Genomic DNA, 14,246 nt, shown 5'->3' with positions numbered 1-14,246 from the left:
ATAAAACAAATGGAAACTTTATTATAAGAAAAATAAAGGGGTCGTAATTTTTCAACTACAAGCTGCCCATATCAGCACAAAGGCTGTGATGCATATTCTTTAGTTACTTTGGGTTTTAGTGAAGTTGGTTTTTGATTTTTTGGTAGAGGCTTTGGTTCGTTGTTGTCAAATTTGGATTCAGTTGATTGTTGTAAAATAAAGTGAATGAAGTTTCATGATGCAGTTGATGATTATATCTTCCTGCTTGATTATCATATCTTGATACGTAATGAAATTATCATTGTTTTATGCAGTAAATGAGACTGATAATCACTTATTTCTGCTCTGCCACTATAGTCGTTTTGTTCCCCCTGACTTGTTGTATAAGTTAGATCTATCAATTGTTGGCGACACCTGGTTGGAAGTTCTCAACCACATGCTGCATATTCAGGACAAAGCCAAGAGTAGTGTAGCTCTTGGTTTCATCCAGGTTTTTTTTTGCCAGCTATGGCAAGAAAGAAATGTTGGAAGAAAGGATCTCACTCAAACCTACTCAAGACAATTTAGGAGAAGAAATGTATTACTTGAAAAAAAAATTACTTGATTACAAATGACTTGGTACAAGGCTTTATATAGGACTCCATAGAAAGATCTAGATAACTCTTATACTCCAATAGACATCACTTGACCAAGATACATGTATGTAGAGATTATATATACCTACACCAATACATTGAACATAGAAAAATACTAATACATGTACCAAGATAGTAATACATGTACCAAGATTATTCCAGAGACTTCCACACAATTCTATTATTTTAATAGTCAAAAATATATTATTTATTTTTAACACCCCTCCTTAATTTTGACTATCCCAAGTAGACTTCGGATGAAGGCGTCACTTTTGAGAGGCTTTGTAAATATGTTACTAATTTGATCTTGGAACTTCACATAATTCAACTCCAATTCACGCATTTCGATACATTCCCGAATAAAGTGATATTTTGTATCAATGTGCTTGCACCGTTCATGAAAGACCGGATTTTTGGCCGAAGCTATTGTCGACTTGTTATCAACCAATACTTCCGTGGACTCATTTTGTGGCATGTGGAGCTCTTCCAAAACTCTCCTTAGCCATATAGCTTGACAAACACAAGAACACGCCGCCACATACTCCGCCTCACAAGTGGACAGGGTAACAATGGGTTATTTCTTTGAACTCCATGAAAAAGATGTGTCACCAATAAAGAATACATATCCGGTGGTACTCTTTCGATCATCAATGTCACCGGCTCAATCACTATCACAATAACCAACAAGTTTGAACTCATTTGAGTAATGATACAACAATCCATAATCCATTGTGCCTTTGAGATAATGAAGAATTCTCTTGGCCGCCTTCATGTGTGTTGTTGTTGGAGCCTCCATATAGCAACTAATAAGTCCAACACTATTGAGTATGTTGGGCCTCGTGCATGTCAAATATCTCAAACTTCCCACAAGACTTTTGAAATATGTAGGATCAACCTTCTCACATTCTTCAAATTTCGACAACTTCGTTCCACATTCAATGGGGGTGCTTACGGCTTGACAATTTTCCATCTTGAATTTCTTCAAAATCTCCCTTGTATAGCTTCCTTGTGATATTAGTATTCCATCATCCATTTGCTTTACTTCAATGCCAAGATAATATGACATAAGCCCAATATCGGTCATCTCAAATTCTCTTGTCATGTCTTGTTTAAATTTCTCAAACATACTTGGACTATTTTCCGTGAATATTAAATCATCCACATACAAGCACGCAAGAAGAAATTCTCCATTTTTAGCAACCTTGGCATATAGAGCATGTTCATGAGGACACTTGTAAAATCCTTGAGCTTGAAAGTATTTGTCAAGTCTATTATTCCAAGCCCTCGGCGCTTGTTTCAATCCGTACAAGGCCTTCTTTAACTTTAAGACTTTTCCTTCTTGTCCTTTTACGATGTATCCCAATGGTTGCTCCACATACACGGTTTCTTCAAGAACACCATTCAAGAAAGCGGACTTCACATCCATTTGATGAATTTTCCATCCATTTTGAGCCGCTAATGAGATGATTAGCCTTATAGTCTCCATTCTTGCAACCGGGGAAAAAACTTCGTCATAATCAACTCCATGTCTTTGATTGTAGCCTTTGGCCACCAATCTTGCCTTATATTTTTCCACCTTACCTTGGGCATTCTTCTTCACCTTATAAATCCACTTTACACCAATAGCTTTTTGTCCTTTTGGAAGTGTTGCTAACTCCCATGTGTCATTCTTCTTTATAGACTCAATCTCGTCGTCCATTGCTTTCTTCCACCTTTCATCTTGCACGGCTTCTTTGAAGCTTGTTGGTTCGGTTTCCGCTAGAAGACAAAGAAGTGTTAATTTGGAAATAGCGGGAACCTCTTCCGTTTCATCGTATATTTCTCCAAGACTTCTATAACGTCTTGGTGGTGTCTCCTCATCATCACTTGAAAAAGATAAAGGAGTTTGTCCATTACTTGTTGCTCGTGGTGATGTGGGAGGAGTGATATTTTCTTCACTTTCTTCATCAATAAATGGGAAGAAATTATAATCTTCTTATGTGTTGCTCTAATCCCATGAGCTCTCTTCGTCAAATACAACATCTCGACTAATAACAATCTTTCCATTGATGGGGTTGTAAAGTTTCTACCCCTTTGCTCTTGCATCATAGCCAACAAACACATACTTTTCACTCTTATAATCCAACTTTGTTCTTAGCTCATCATCGACGTGTGCATAAGCTATGCTTCCAAAAACTCTTAAGTGAGCAATAGATGGTCTCTTTCCTTTCCATGCTTGTTGCGATGTTATGTCTTTAACACTTCTCGTGGGACATCTATTTGACAAGTAGACGGCACAATCTACCGCTTCGGCCCAAAATTCCTTAGGCATATTCTTGCTCTTTAGCATGCTTCGAGCCATGTTAAGAATGCTCCTATTTTTTCTTTCGGCGACTCCATTTTGTTGCGGTGATCTTGGAACCGTTGCGGGTCGTCTAATACCATGAGCTTCACAAAATTGCAAGAACTCCTTTGAATTGAATTCACCTCCTCGATCCGAACGAATGGCTTTTATTTGATACTTGGTCTCTTTTTCAACTTGGGCTTTGAACTTTTTGAAGCATTCAAAAACTTGAGACTTCTCTTTGAGAAAGTACACCCATATCTTGCGGCTAAAATCATCAATGAATAACAAGAAATAGCAATTCTTACTAAAAGATGGAGGATTAAAAGGCCCACATACATCGGAGTGAATGAGTTCAAGTGACTCCTTTGCTCTTGACATAGATTCCTTTGGAAAGCTCTTTCTTGATTGTTTTCCGAAAAGACATCCTTCACAAATTTGGTTTGGATGGTTGATGTGAGGCAATCCATTCACCATATGCTTCTTTGATAGTGAATTTAGTCCATCAAAGTTCAAGTTCCCAAACCTAAGATGCCAAAGCCAAGAAGAATCTCCAACACAAGCCTTAAGACATTTTGCAACATCATTTTGAATTTTGAGAATAAACATACGATTCTTCGTCATATGCACCTTTGCAATTAAATTATCATTAGAATCTCTCAAATTGAGAAATCCATCTTTCATGGTGATGGTATAGCCTTTCTCCATTAGTTGCCCCAAACTCAAGATATTATTTTTCATGCTAGGCACATAATAAATACTTGAAATAAAATTATGATCTCCATTTTTCAAGCGAATTAAGATGTTACCTTTGCCTTTGATGGGCACTCCCGAAGAGTCTCCAAAAGTAACTTTTCCATTCACTTTCTCATCAAGATCCACGAACAAATTTTTACTGCCACACATATGATAACTTGCGCCGCTATCAAGATACCACAAATTATCTTCACAATTTACTTCTCCTTTATGCGCTAGAAATAAAGTGGGTTCATCAACATTGCCTTTATCTTCAACAAAATTAGCTTTCTCCTCCACTTGATTTTTTGAAGTGTGACACTCGGAAGCATAGTGACCAAATTTTTGATAATTATAGCATTTAACATTTGACTTGCCATACCTTGGTGTAACTCTTCCTCTTCCACGGCCTCTTGAATTTCTTGTCTCGTACAATCTTTCATACTTTTGACTTTCCTCCCTTTGTTGGCCACGACCTCTTCTTTGTCCATATAGAAATCCTCTTCCACGTCCTTGTCCAAGACCTCTTTGGTTCCTCATATACCTTCCATCATTATCTTTAAAAGATAACTTTGATTGTAAGGCTTGTTCAATTGGCTCCTTCTTTAACATTTTTTCTTCATGGGCTTGTTATCTTTAGCCTCCTCAATTGCCACAACTTTGTAATCAAATTTAGAGTCAAGTGAACGAAGAACTTTTTCAATAACACGAACATCACTTACCTCTTCTCCATTGCTTTTCATTTGATTGACAACGGTCAAGACCCTTGAAAAATAATATGAGATTGATTCGGATTCCTTCATTCGCAAAGCCTCAAACTCGCCACGAAGTGTTTGTAGCCGAACTCTCTTTACTTTAATATCGCCACTAAAAGAAGATTTGAGAGTATCCCAAACTTTCTTTGACGTTATTGCGGAAGTCACTTTTTGTAACATTGAATCATCCAAACATTGATGAATGATCATGATCGCCTTTTGATCATTCTTTCTTTGGGCTTGAAGTTGATCTTTTTGAACTTGATTCAAATTTGCTTCATTTTCGGGCACCTCCAATCCTTTCTCCATAATTTCCCACACATCATTTGCTCCAATGATCGCCTTCATACGAATGCACCAATTCTCATAATTATCTTTGGTGAACTTTGGCATTTGCCATTGAGACATTCCACTTTCCATGATCTTCTTCTTCTTTACACCACACAAGCATTCTTTGAAGACAAGTAGAAGTAGAATTTTTGGCTCTTGATACCACTTTGTTGGAAGAAAGGATCTCACTCAAACTCACTCAAGACAATTTAGGAGAAGAAATGTATTACTTGAAAAATTACTTGATTACAAATGACTTGGTACAAGGCTTTATATAGGACTCCATAGAAAGATCTAGATAACTCTTAGACTCCAATAGACATCACTTGACCAAGATACATGTATCCAGAGATTATATGTACCTACACCAATACATTGAACATAGAAAAATACTAATACATATACCAAGATACTAATACATGTATCAAGATTATTTCAGAGACTTCCACACAATTCTATTATATTAATAGTCAAAAATATATTATTTATTTTTAACATGCCGAGCCCATGACAAAGGAATTTTTGGCCCAATGAAGCCTATAGATTGTATTCTAGTTGATGTTAAACCAGGCTTAACAGCTCAACTTGGTTCTCTAGAGTAGTATATAATAGGCCTCATCTTATTTTGATGTAATCAGCTTATAGTTTTGCTTTCTATCTCGAGAATTGGTTATAGAGCATGGGAGATCTCCCTTGTATATTCTCTTTTCTAATACATCTCTTAATTTAGCAAAAAAATAGCACTTCTGCTATTGTCATTTCTTTCGGCCTACAACTAATTTGTAACACTAATTATAAAAAAGAATGACAGAACTAATTTGGATATTCCCTTACATTTTTCTTCAGATAAAAATTTGGAATCATATGAAGGCCTAAGGGTAACAAACCTTTGGGTATCCGAGGAGAGAACGATCAATGTTGGTGGAAGAGAGGCTCGCGACATATCACCCTCCTGACATTACAATACATGTTCAACTCTAATAAAGATATTAAGTTATTTAAGGTTGTAACTCTATAGGTATCTTAGTACAGTGTAGGTAATCACTCCTACCACATATAAAAGCATGAAAATGTTACAGTACAACTTCATATGATAGAGCATTGTTTTGTTTTTCTTTTAATATCTAAAAAAGTAATTGGAAGAGATATACATATCAATTAATATATAGGTAGAAAAGAGAGAGAAAAAGGAGAGAAAATCTTGAGTGATATCATAGCTGCTGTAACTTAGATAACTAATAATTGAAACATAAATTTGTAATTTGAAAACCTGGAGTGATACCATAATTGCCAAAATTGATTAGTAATTAGTTCAAGCATAAAGTTAGTAAATAATTGTCAATTATAAATGTATGCTTTACAAGAGTACTGCATATTATCATTATATAAATTTCCATCTAAAGTGGAAACATCCTGCAATTGCAACTTAGATTAAAATTATAATTATAAATATTATCTGCAATTATAATATTGCAACTTAGATTGTCTCAACGGGCAACTAAGCCAAATGCCAAGTATGTGCAACGTGAATAGTGCATGATGAATGTTTTGTTTGTTCGACAATGCAATGCACTTCTGAATCTATGCTTTGTAATTCTGTTACTAAAGTACTATATATGCATGTAGATGTACATCTTTTTTTAGACAATGCAATGTCAGAACTCAAAATGCTTATAAAAATCGATGCTGCAGAAACTGTGAAATGCTCTGAACTTGAGTGTCAGTAATATTGGCATTGGATAAGCCTAAAAATATTAATGGAGTCTGTAGCTCCCATACCAGCTCCGGTACTGTTAGAGTTTTAGGTACACTTAAACTCTCAAAGCAATTGCAGGATGTTAACTTTACAAGAGTACTGCATATTATCATTATATAAATTTACATACTTGCACGAAAAGGCTTACTTGCATGTCCATTTGTTCTTTCACGACAGCTTTACCCTTCTCCATCTGTTTAAAGCAAAAACAATGACTTTCTACAGGTTAATGAAACAGAGGTTACTATGTATTCGCCAACTACAGGTTAATGAAACAGAGGTGTGGATGGTATATTGGAGAAGTTAAGATATTAGCAGGTTTGTAATATGTTTTGTTTAAACATTGTAAATTGTAACTTTTGAGTTTGGATGATCGAATTTATATTATAATAAAATTATTTTTTAATGTACAAGGAGTGCGATAAACAAGTAACTTATTTAATAGGTAGAAAGGGAAGAACCAAAAAGTTGAGAAAACCTCTTAATAAATAAGACAATAAGATAGTTAGACTAATTTGTTTACACTAAGATTATATGTAGACTAAACATTAAGATTGTGATTAGTAATTCAAGTATAAATAGCTTACACTAAAATTATATGTAGACTAAGTTTATATTAAAATTGTAATTAGTAATTCAAGTATAAGCTTAGTAATTTTTTACTGCTATATCTCCATATATATAACAAAAGGCTTACCTGGGTGTCTATTTGTTCTTCCATAACAGCCTTGCCCTTATCCATTTGTTTAATTTCCTAAAAATCTAAGTAACTCATCAAAGTGGCACAAAACAGAAGTTGAAGAAAAAATAATGGCTTGAGCTGTGACTTAAAAAAAACAGAACAATGTGAGTGTCATGATAAACTATCAAAATTATTCTAAATACCGTTATACTACTCCCTCAGTCCCATCCAATTTCCGTTATACTACTCCTCAAGTCCCATCCAATTTTTTATATTCAACTCTACACACAGTTTAAGATTCTTATAAAAGTATAGTTGCCAACATTTAAAAAAAAAATCTTCTAAATAAGAATATAATGGCCATATTTTTATACAGAAAAGGAAAATTTCAAAAATAAATTATGAAACTATACATTATAATCGCCTTAAAATGCGTGTCAAATACGTAAAAACTGTAAAAAAATGAGAGGGACTACAACAGTATTATGCAACTTATACTTAGAAAACTACAAATCGAATTTCAATTTCGTACACAATCGAAAAGTGCGTATTAATTAACAAACTTAAACAACCATTTTCGGTTTGAGGCAGAATGAAATATAAACATATACTTACACACTACAAAGCTAAAATTTATATTCAAAGAACACTTCCTCACCTAATCTTCTTTGAATTTGTTAAATGATATAGATTGTAACAATTTTGCAAAAAAAACAAAAGGTTTATGAAAAGTATCATTTCTTTCAAAAGGTCCATTGACAAAAGAGGTAGATTAATGGATCTAACATGTAAATCCTTCTCAATAATCTTTGTAAGAACTATTAAAAAACATATATAAATCAAAGATAGAGATAAATAGTTTACCATCAACATGATCCACAAGAATTAAGATGCACATATATAAATCACAAAACATAGAATTCAATACAACAATAGATAATAATTTTATCAAATAATGAGAATTATAGAAGCACAAAAATAAAATCTTAAGATTAAATATAAAAAAGCATAATTTCACAACAACAAAACTAGCTACACAATTTTAAAAGCTATATACCTCTTTCAAACGATCTGCTGGAGCCTATACTCACCTCTGTAGCAATGAAATGTTTTAGCCTACTAAATACTTATAAAAATATGTTCGTGAACAATCTTTAATAAAATCATAATATATAAGTCAAATTATAAAATCATAATAAGTCAAATTATGACGACATTATCTGCATAAACTTTTAAATTTACATGCAGAAGCATTCAATTTTGTCATTATGATTAAAGATAGAGATAAAAAGGTTACCATCAACAACTTCTTTTTGTCTTTATTTGAGTAATTTAAAATATTTAAAAATTATGTAACTTAATATTTGGTAGTAATGCATTTATCTTTTCTTATCAAACGCAGAAGAGGCCACTAATATTTAATTGTGTCAAAATATTTACTCTCTAAATGCCCCACCCACCGCCCAACCACCATCCCCCCACCCCCACCTCTCACCCATCCAATTGTTAATGTTTATGATATTGTGTTTGACACACACTTTAACATAAATATAAAATATATCTTTATAATTTATTTTTATTTTTTTATTTTTTAAATAAATATTTAAAATATTCTACTTTTATTTTTTTTCTAAAATAATATAATTATACTTTACATTAATCTTAAAATATTTTTCGTAACACTCTCCCACAAACACATTAACAATTGGGTGAGATGCTAAGTACATTTACACTTTAATTTTTAAAAAACTACTCTTACATACATGTTAAAAATTGGTGGGACGATGTTAGGGTGGGGACAAAGAGAGTACATTTCAGTTTTAATTCTTAAAAATGCACAGACGTACTTGTTTGAAATAGTCACATTAATTTGAAATTTTATGAATGTATGTTATATATAAGTTTGGTGTATAATTGATATGTACTATAGTATATTCACTTTTCAAGTTTAAGTAGCAGAATAAATATTGTTTTATTAATGTAAAATTTGAATATTTCATAAAAATTAAGCATATTTTGTTTATATTTTTAGTTTTGATAAAAAAGATTTTAGTAAGCTGTGAAATTACCTTAATCAACTTATAAACTAAATGTTCTTAACCTCCTTTACATATCCCTTTGGCTGAGTCGCACACCTCCAGCGACTCAGTAATCATTGTTTTCACGTCTAAATGATGAACTTGCCAATTATTTTTGGTTGACACAGCCAATAACAAACGAACAGTTTCCAACATCTCACTAGTGCAAAAATCTCATGGTAGTCTATCTTGTGCTCTTGAGCATATCCTTTTGCAACCAATATTGTTGGGCTTGGGCTTAATCTAAACATATTTATTTGAGTTTATGTTATTGAATAAAAAGTCTCGATTATTGTAGTTGGTTATAGTAGTGTGCCGCAAGTTTAGGATTAAAATAAGTGAGAGATAAATTAGGATCAATTATCCTAGTTTATAGCACAATTCTGTTACAAGTTGTTTAAGTAGCAGTGCTGGTTTATTCTGTAAGATCTCATCAATTGTAAGAATTTCATACAAGTAATCAATCAAATATTAGCTGTGTTATCTCTTTCTTTATTTGCTCTAACATCTGGTATCAGAGCACTCAAGTCACCTGTGAAACACGATCGTGGTTAAACAGTGAAATGGAAGCTAGCAAGAACAAGGAGGGGTCATTTGGACTGAGTTATCCTATGCTAACTAAGACGAACTACACCACATGGGCCATCAAGATAAAAGTCTTTATGCAGGCACACGGTGTTTGGGATGCAATAGAACCAAAGGATCCAAAGGGTACAGTCGAAGAAAAAACAGACAAGCGAGCACTAGCCATTATCTATCAAGGGATTGCAGATGACATGCTGTTAACGATAGCAGAAAAGAAAACATCGAAGGAGGCTTGGGGGGGTATAAAAATAATGTGCCTAGGTGCGGATAAAGTAAAGAAGGCTAAAGCTCAGACCCTAAAATCAGAGTTTGAGTCTCTAAAGATGAAAGACACTGAAATGTTGGATGACTTTTGTATGAAATTAAACGGCTTGGTTTCGAAAATCAGGGCGTTAGGAGAGACAATTGCTGAAGAGTATGTCGTTAAAAAGCTACTAAGGGTTGTCCCAACTAAGTTCCTCCAAATTGCGTCTGCAATCGAACAATTTGGTAACTTAGACACTATGTCCGTGGAGGAGGTCGTTGGTTCTCTTAAAGCCCATGAGGAACGCTTGGGTGGACAAACGGAGAACAACGAGGGGCAGCAACTACTCTTGACTGAGGATGAGTGGCTCAAGAGAGAAGGCAACGACAGGAAACTTCTTCTCACTCGAGAAGAGTGGTTGAAGAAGTCAGGAAAGGCTGGGCAAAGCAGTGGTAGTGATTATCACACAAGGGATAACCGTATGGCTCGAGATAGAAGCCAGGTGAAATGTTACAATTGTGCTGCATATGGACACTTCGCTTATGAGTGTCGTAAGCCTAAGAAGAACAGGCCACAAAGAGGGGAAGCAAATATGTCATTTATAATCGACGAAGAACCTGCACTCTTGATGAATTTATGCGAAAACATCAAACCTGATGTGATTGGCATTACCGAGGATAAGATTATAGTAAACATCAAGGAGAGAGATGAAAACGTATGGTATCTTGATAATGGAGCTAGTAATCACATGACTGGACGTCGTGAGAAATTTGAAAAGCTTGACAGGACTGTGAAAGGGGAAGTGAAATTTGGTGATGGCTCAGTAGTCCAAATTCAGGGCAGAGGTTCAATCAAATTCCTGTGCAAGAATGGGGGAGACCAGAATTTTAAGCGAAGTCTGCTACATACCTACTTTGTGAAGCAACATCATCAGCTTAGGACAGCTCTCGGGGGAGGGAAATAGAGTTGTCATGAACGGAGAGAAGCTGTGGGTTTATGATAGTTGTGGAAGGATGCTTATGCAAGTCTAAAGGTCTGCAAATCGACTCTATAAGATTCACATTCAGGAAGCTAAACATTATTGTCTACTAACAAAGGGTGACGAGGAAGCATGGTTGTGGCATAAGAGACTCGGACACGTAAATTTCAAGGAAATGCAACTGTTATCAAAGAATCATATGGCTCATGGTGTACCAAACATTGTTCACCCCAAAGAAATCTGTGAGAGTTGCCTTATGACAAAACAAACACGTAAGCCTTTTCCAAATAAATCTAATTTTATTGCTAAGTCTGCTCTAGAATTGATACATTTGGATTTATGCGGTCCTATATCCCCTTCCACACCGGGGGGGAACAATTATTTTATGCTTCTTGTTGATGACTACAGCCGTATGATGTGGGTTTATTTCCTTAAACACAAGAATGAGGCACTGAATTATTTCAAGAAGTTTAAAGTTCTTGTTGAGAATTGAAAATGACAGGGTATTCAAGTTTTAAGAACCGATCGAGGAGGCGAATTTTGTTCAAAAGAGTTCAACCTTTTTTGTGAGGAACATGGCATACTTAAGCACTACACGGAATCCTACACACCACAACAAAATGGTGTCGTAGAGCGCCGGAATCGTACAGTAGTTGCCATGGCATGAAGCATGCTCAAGGAAAGACAGGTGCCAGCTACTTATTGGGGAGAGGCAGTCACTCATGCCATTTATATTTTAAACAAGCTGCCAACACGAGCAATGTCGAATCTTACTCCTCATGAAGCCTGGTTTGGAACAAAACCAAACTTGCATTATGCCAAAGTATTTGGTTGTACTGCTTATGTCAAGATTCCAGCTGTACACACAAAAAAACTCGACGATAGAAGTCGACTAATGGTTCATTTTGGCAGAGAAGCTGGAACCAATATATTTCGATTGTTTGATCCTATAACTGGCAGTATTCACATCAGCAGAGATGTGTTTTTCAACGAACAGAAAGCCTGGAATTGGGATGACTCTATTAAATCTGCGCCTAACAGCGGTGCACACTTTATCCTGGAAAATGATCCCACCGAACCTGAGAATTCTAGCGAAGAAAAAACTGACAGTACAACACCTACCACTCCAGACACGACATCTTCTGATGAAACTGCAGAAACACCGCCCCCAAGGCTCCGCTCACTTGCAGATATTTATGACCACACGACTGAGGTGGAATTAGCTGAAGATGAACTTATGTTAATGGGTATTGATGAACCCATTTCTTTTGAGCAGGCTGTTGAGGACGATGCCTGGAAGACAGCAATGGATAATGAAATCGCCTCTATTGAAAAAAACAATACTTGGCAACTAGTGGATCTTCCAAAAGGGCATAAACCTATAGCACTTAAATGGGTTTACAAGTTGAAGACTGATCAAAATGGAGCTATCACTAAACACAAAGCCCGTCTTGTGGCTAAAGGATATGTTCAACGTCATGGAATCGATTATGAAGAAGGCTTTGCCCCGGTTACTCGACTTGAAACAGTCCATTTACTCCTTTCATTGGCAGCTAAAAATGATTGGGAGATTCACCATCTTGACATTAAATCTGCTTTCTTGAATGGTGTTTTACAAGAGGAGGTTTATGTAACACAACCCAAAGGCTATGTCAAAAACGGCTCCGAACATCAAGTCTATAGGCTTCCCAAGGCTTTGTATGGGCTTCGTCAAGCCCCTCGAGCGTGGTATGCTCGTCTCAACCAGTACCTTCTCACACTCGATTTTGTTAAATGCCCATATGAGCATGCTGTATATACTCAGAAGGATGGAGCTCATTCTCTAGTTGTTGGTGTCTATGTCGAAGACTTATTAGTTACTGGCTCATCTCTGTCACACATTGCCAAATTCAAGGGGGAAATGAATCGTGAATTTGACATGTCTGACTTAGGGCTGCTGTCTTACTATTTGGGGTTGGAAGTTACTCAAGACAAGGAGTTTATTGAACTCAGGCAGTCGACTTATGCGCAGAAGGTGCTCGAATAGGCAGGCATGGCAGAATGTAATAGTGTGAGATATCCTATGGAGCACAAGATACAATTACATGCTGACAGCTCGGGTGAAGTTGTAAATCCTACGCAGTTTAAAAGCATTATAGGCGGGCTCAGATACCTAGTGAATACAAGACCTGATATTGCTTATTCTATAGGGATTGTTAGCAGGTTTATGGAAAGGCCTACACAGCTGCACATGAACGCAGTTAAAAGGATTTGTCGATATCTGAAGGGAACGCTACAGTACGGACTAATCTACACAAAAGGCCAAGGAAATTATATACTTTCGGGTTTTTCGGATAGTGACTTAGGAGGGAGTATGGATGACCGAAAGAGTACGGGAGGAATGGCTTTCTATCTTGATGAGAATTTAATTACTTGGGTGTCACAAAAACAACGGTGTGTTGCACTCTCTTCGTGTGAGGCTGAGTTTATGGCGGCTACGGCGGCTGCCTGCCAGGCGATTTGGTTGCAGCGGGTACTGAGTCATATCATGGGCATCAAGGTTGCTCCTGTCACATTGTACATTGATAATAGGTCAGCTGTGGACTTGGCACGTAATCCAGTTTTCTATGGACGAAGCAAGCATATTGACTTGCGCTATCACTTCATCCGTGATTGTGTTGAACAAGGATTGATAATTATAAGACATGTCCGCACGAATGAACAACGAACTGACATCCTAACGAAGGCATTGGCAATATCCAAGTTTGAGAAGATGCGTCAGTTGCTTGGTGTCAGAAAGCTGGAGAATGTTTAGATTAAAGGGGAGTTATGTTGGGCTTGGGCTTAATCTACACATATTTATTTGAGTTTATGTTATTGAATAAAATCAATAACAAGTCTCGATTATTGTAGTTGGTTATAGTAGTGTCCCGCAAGTTTAGGATCAAAATAAGTGAGAGATAAATTAGGATCAATTATCCTAGTTAATAGCACAATTCCTTAATGATATAAAGTATAAGAATATAAGATATAGATATAAAATTACCCATTTTTCCTTTGTAATATCATTATTATTAATTTTAGTACACATATTATATATGGTGCTGGATTGACCCGTTGTGAGGTACTACATGTTTATAGTGTCATAAGTTAATCTCACAGTAATAATGATGTATTGGTCTTTTG

At 35.7% G+C, this 14,246-nt stretch overlaps 3 protein-coding genes across 3 annotated transcripts; 2 read left to right on the top strand and 1 right to left on the bottom strand.

Moving 5' to 3' along the window:
- Nucleotides 1-4,277: 4,277 nt before the first annotated feature.
- On the bottom strand, nt 4,278-4,847 carry LOC141696605 (uncharacterized). The gene has a single exon (XM_074500728.1). The coding sequence runs from the start codon at nt 4,845-4,847 to the stop codon at nt 4,278-4,280; it is 570 nt and encodes a 189-aa protein (XP_074356829.1).
- A 4,989-nt stretch (nt 4,848-9,836) lies between these two features.
- LOC141696604 (uncharacterized) lies at nt 9,837-11,066 on the top strand. Its single transcript, XM_074500727.1, has one exon. The coding sequence runs from the start codon at nt 9,837-9,839 to the stop codon at nt 11,064-11,066; it is 1,230 nt and encodes a 409-aa protein (XP_074356828.1).
- Nucleotides 11,067-13,113: 2,047 nt separating this feature from the next.
- LOC141696603 (secreted RxLR effector protein 161-like) lies at nt 13,114-13,875 on the top strand. Its single transcript, XM_074500726.1, has one exon. The coding sequence runs from the start codon at nt 13,114-13,116 to the stop codon at nt 13,873-13,875; it is 762 nt and encodes a 253-aa protein (XP_074356827.1).
- The last annotated feature ends 371 nt before the right edge of the window (nt 13,876-14,246 follow it).

This window comes from Apium graveolens, chromosome 11 (genome assembly GCF_009905375.1).
Source record: "Apium graveolens cultivar Ventura chromosome 11, ASM990537v1, whole genome shotgun sequence".
Lineage (NCBI taxonomy): Eukaryota > Viridiplantae > Streptophyta > Magnoliopsida > Apiales > Apiaceae > Apium > Apium graveolens.
This window is presented reverse-complemented; position numbering and strand designations above follow the sequence as displayed.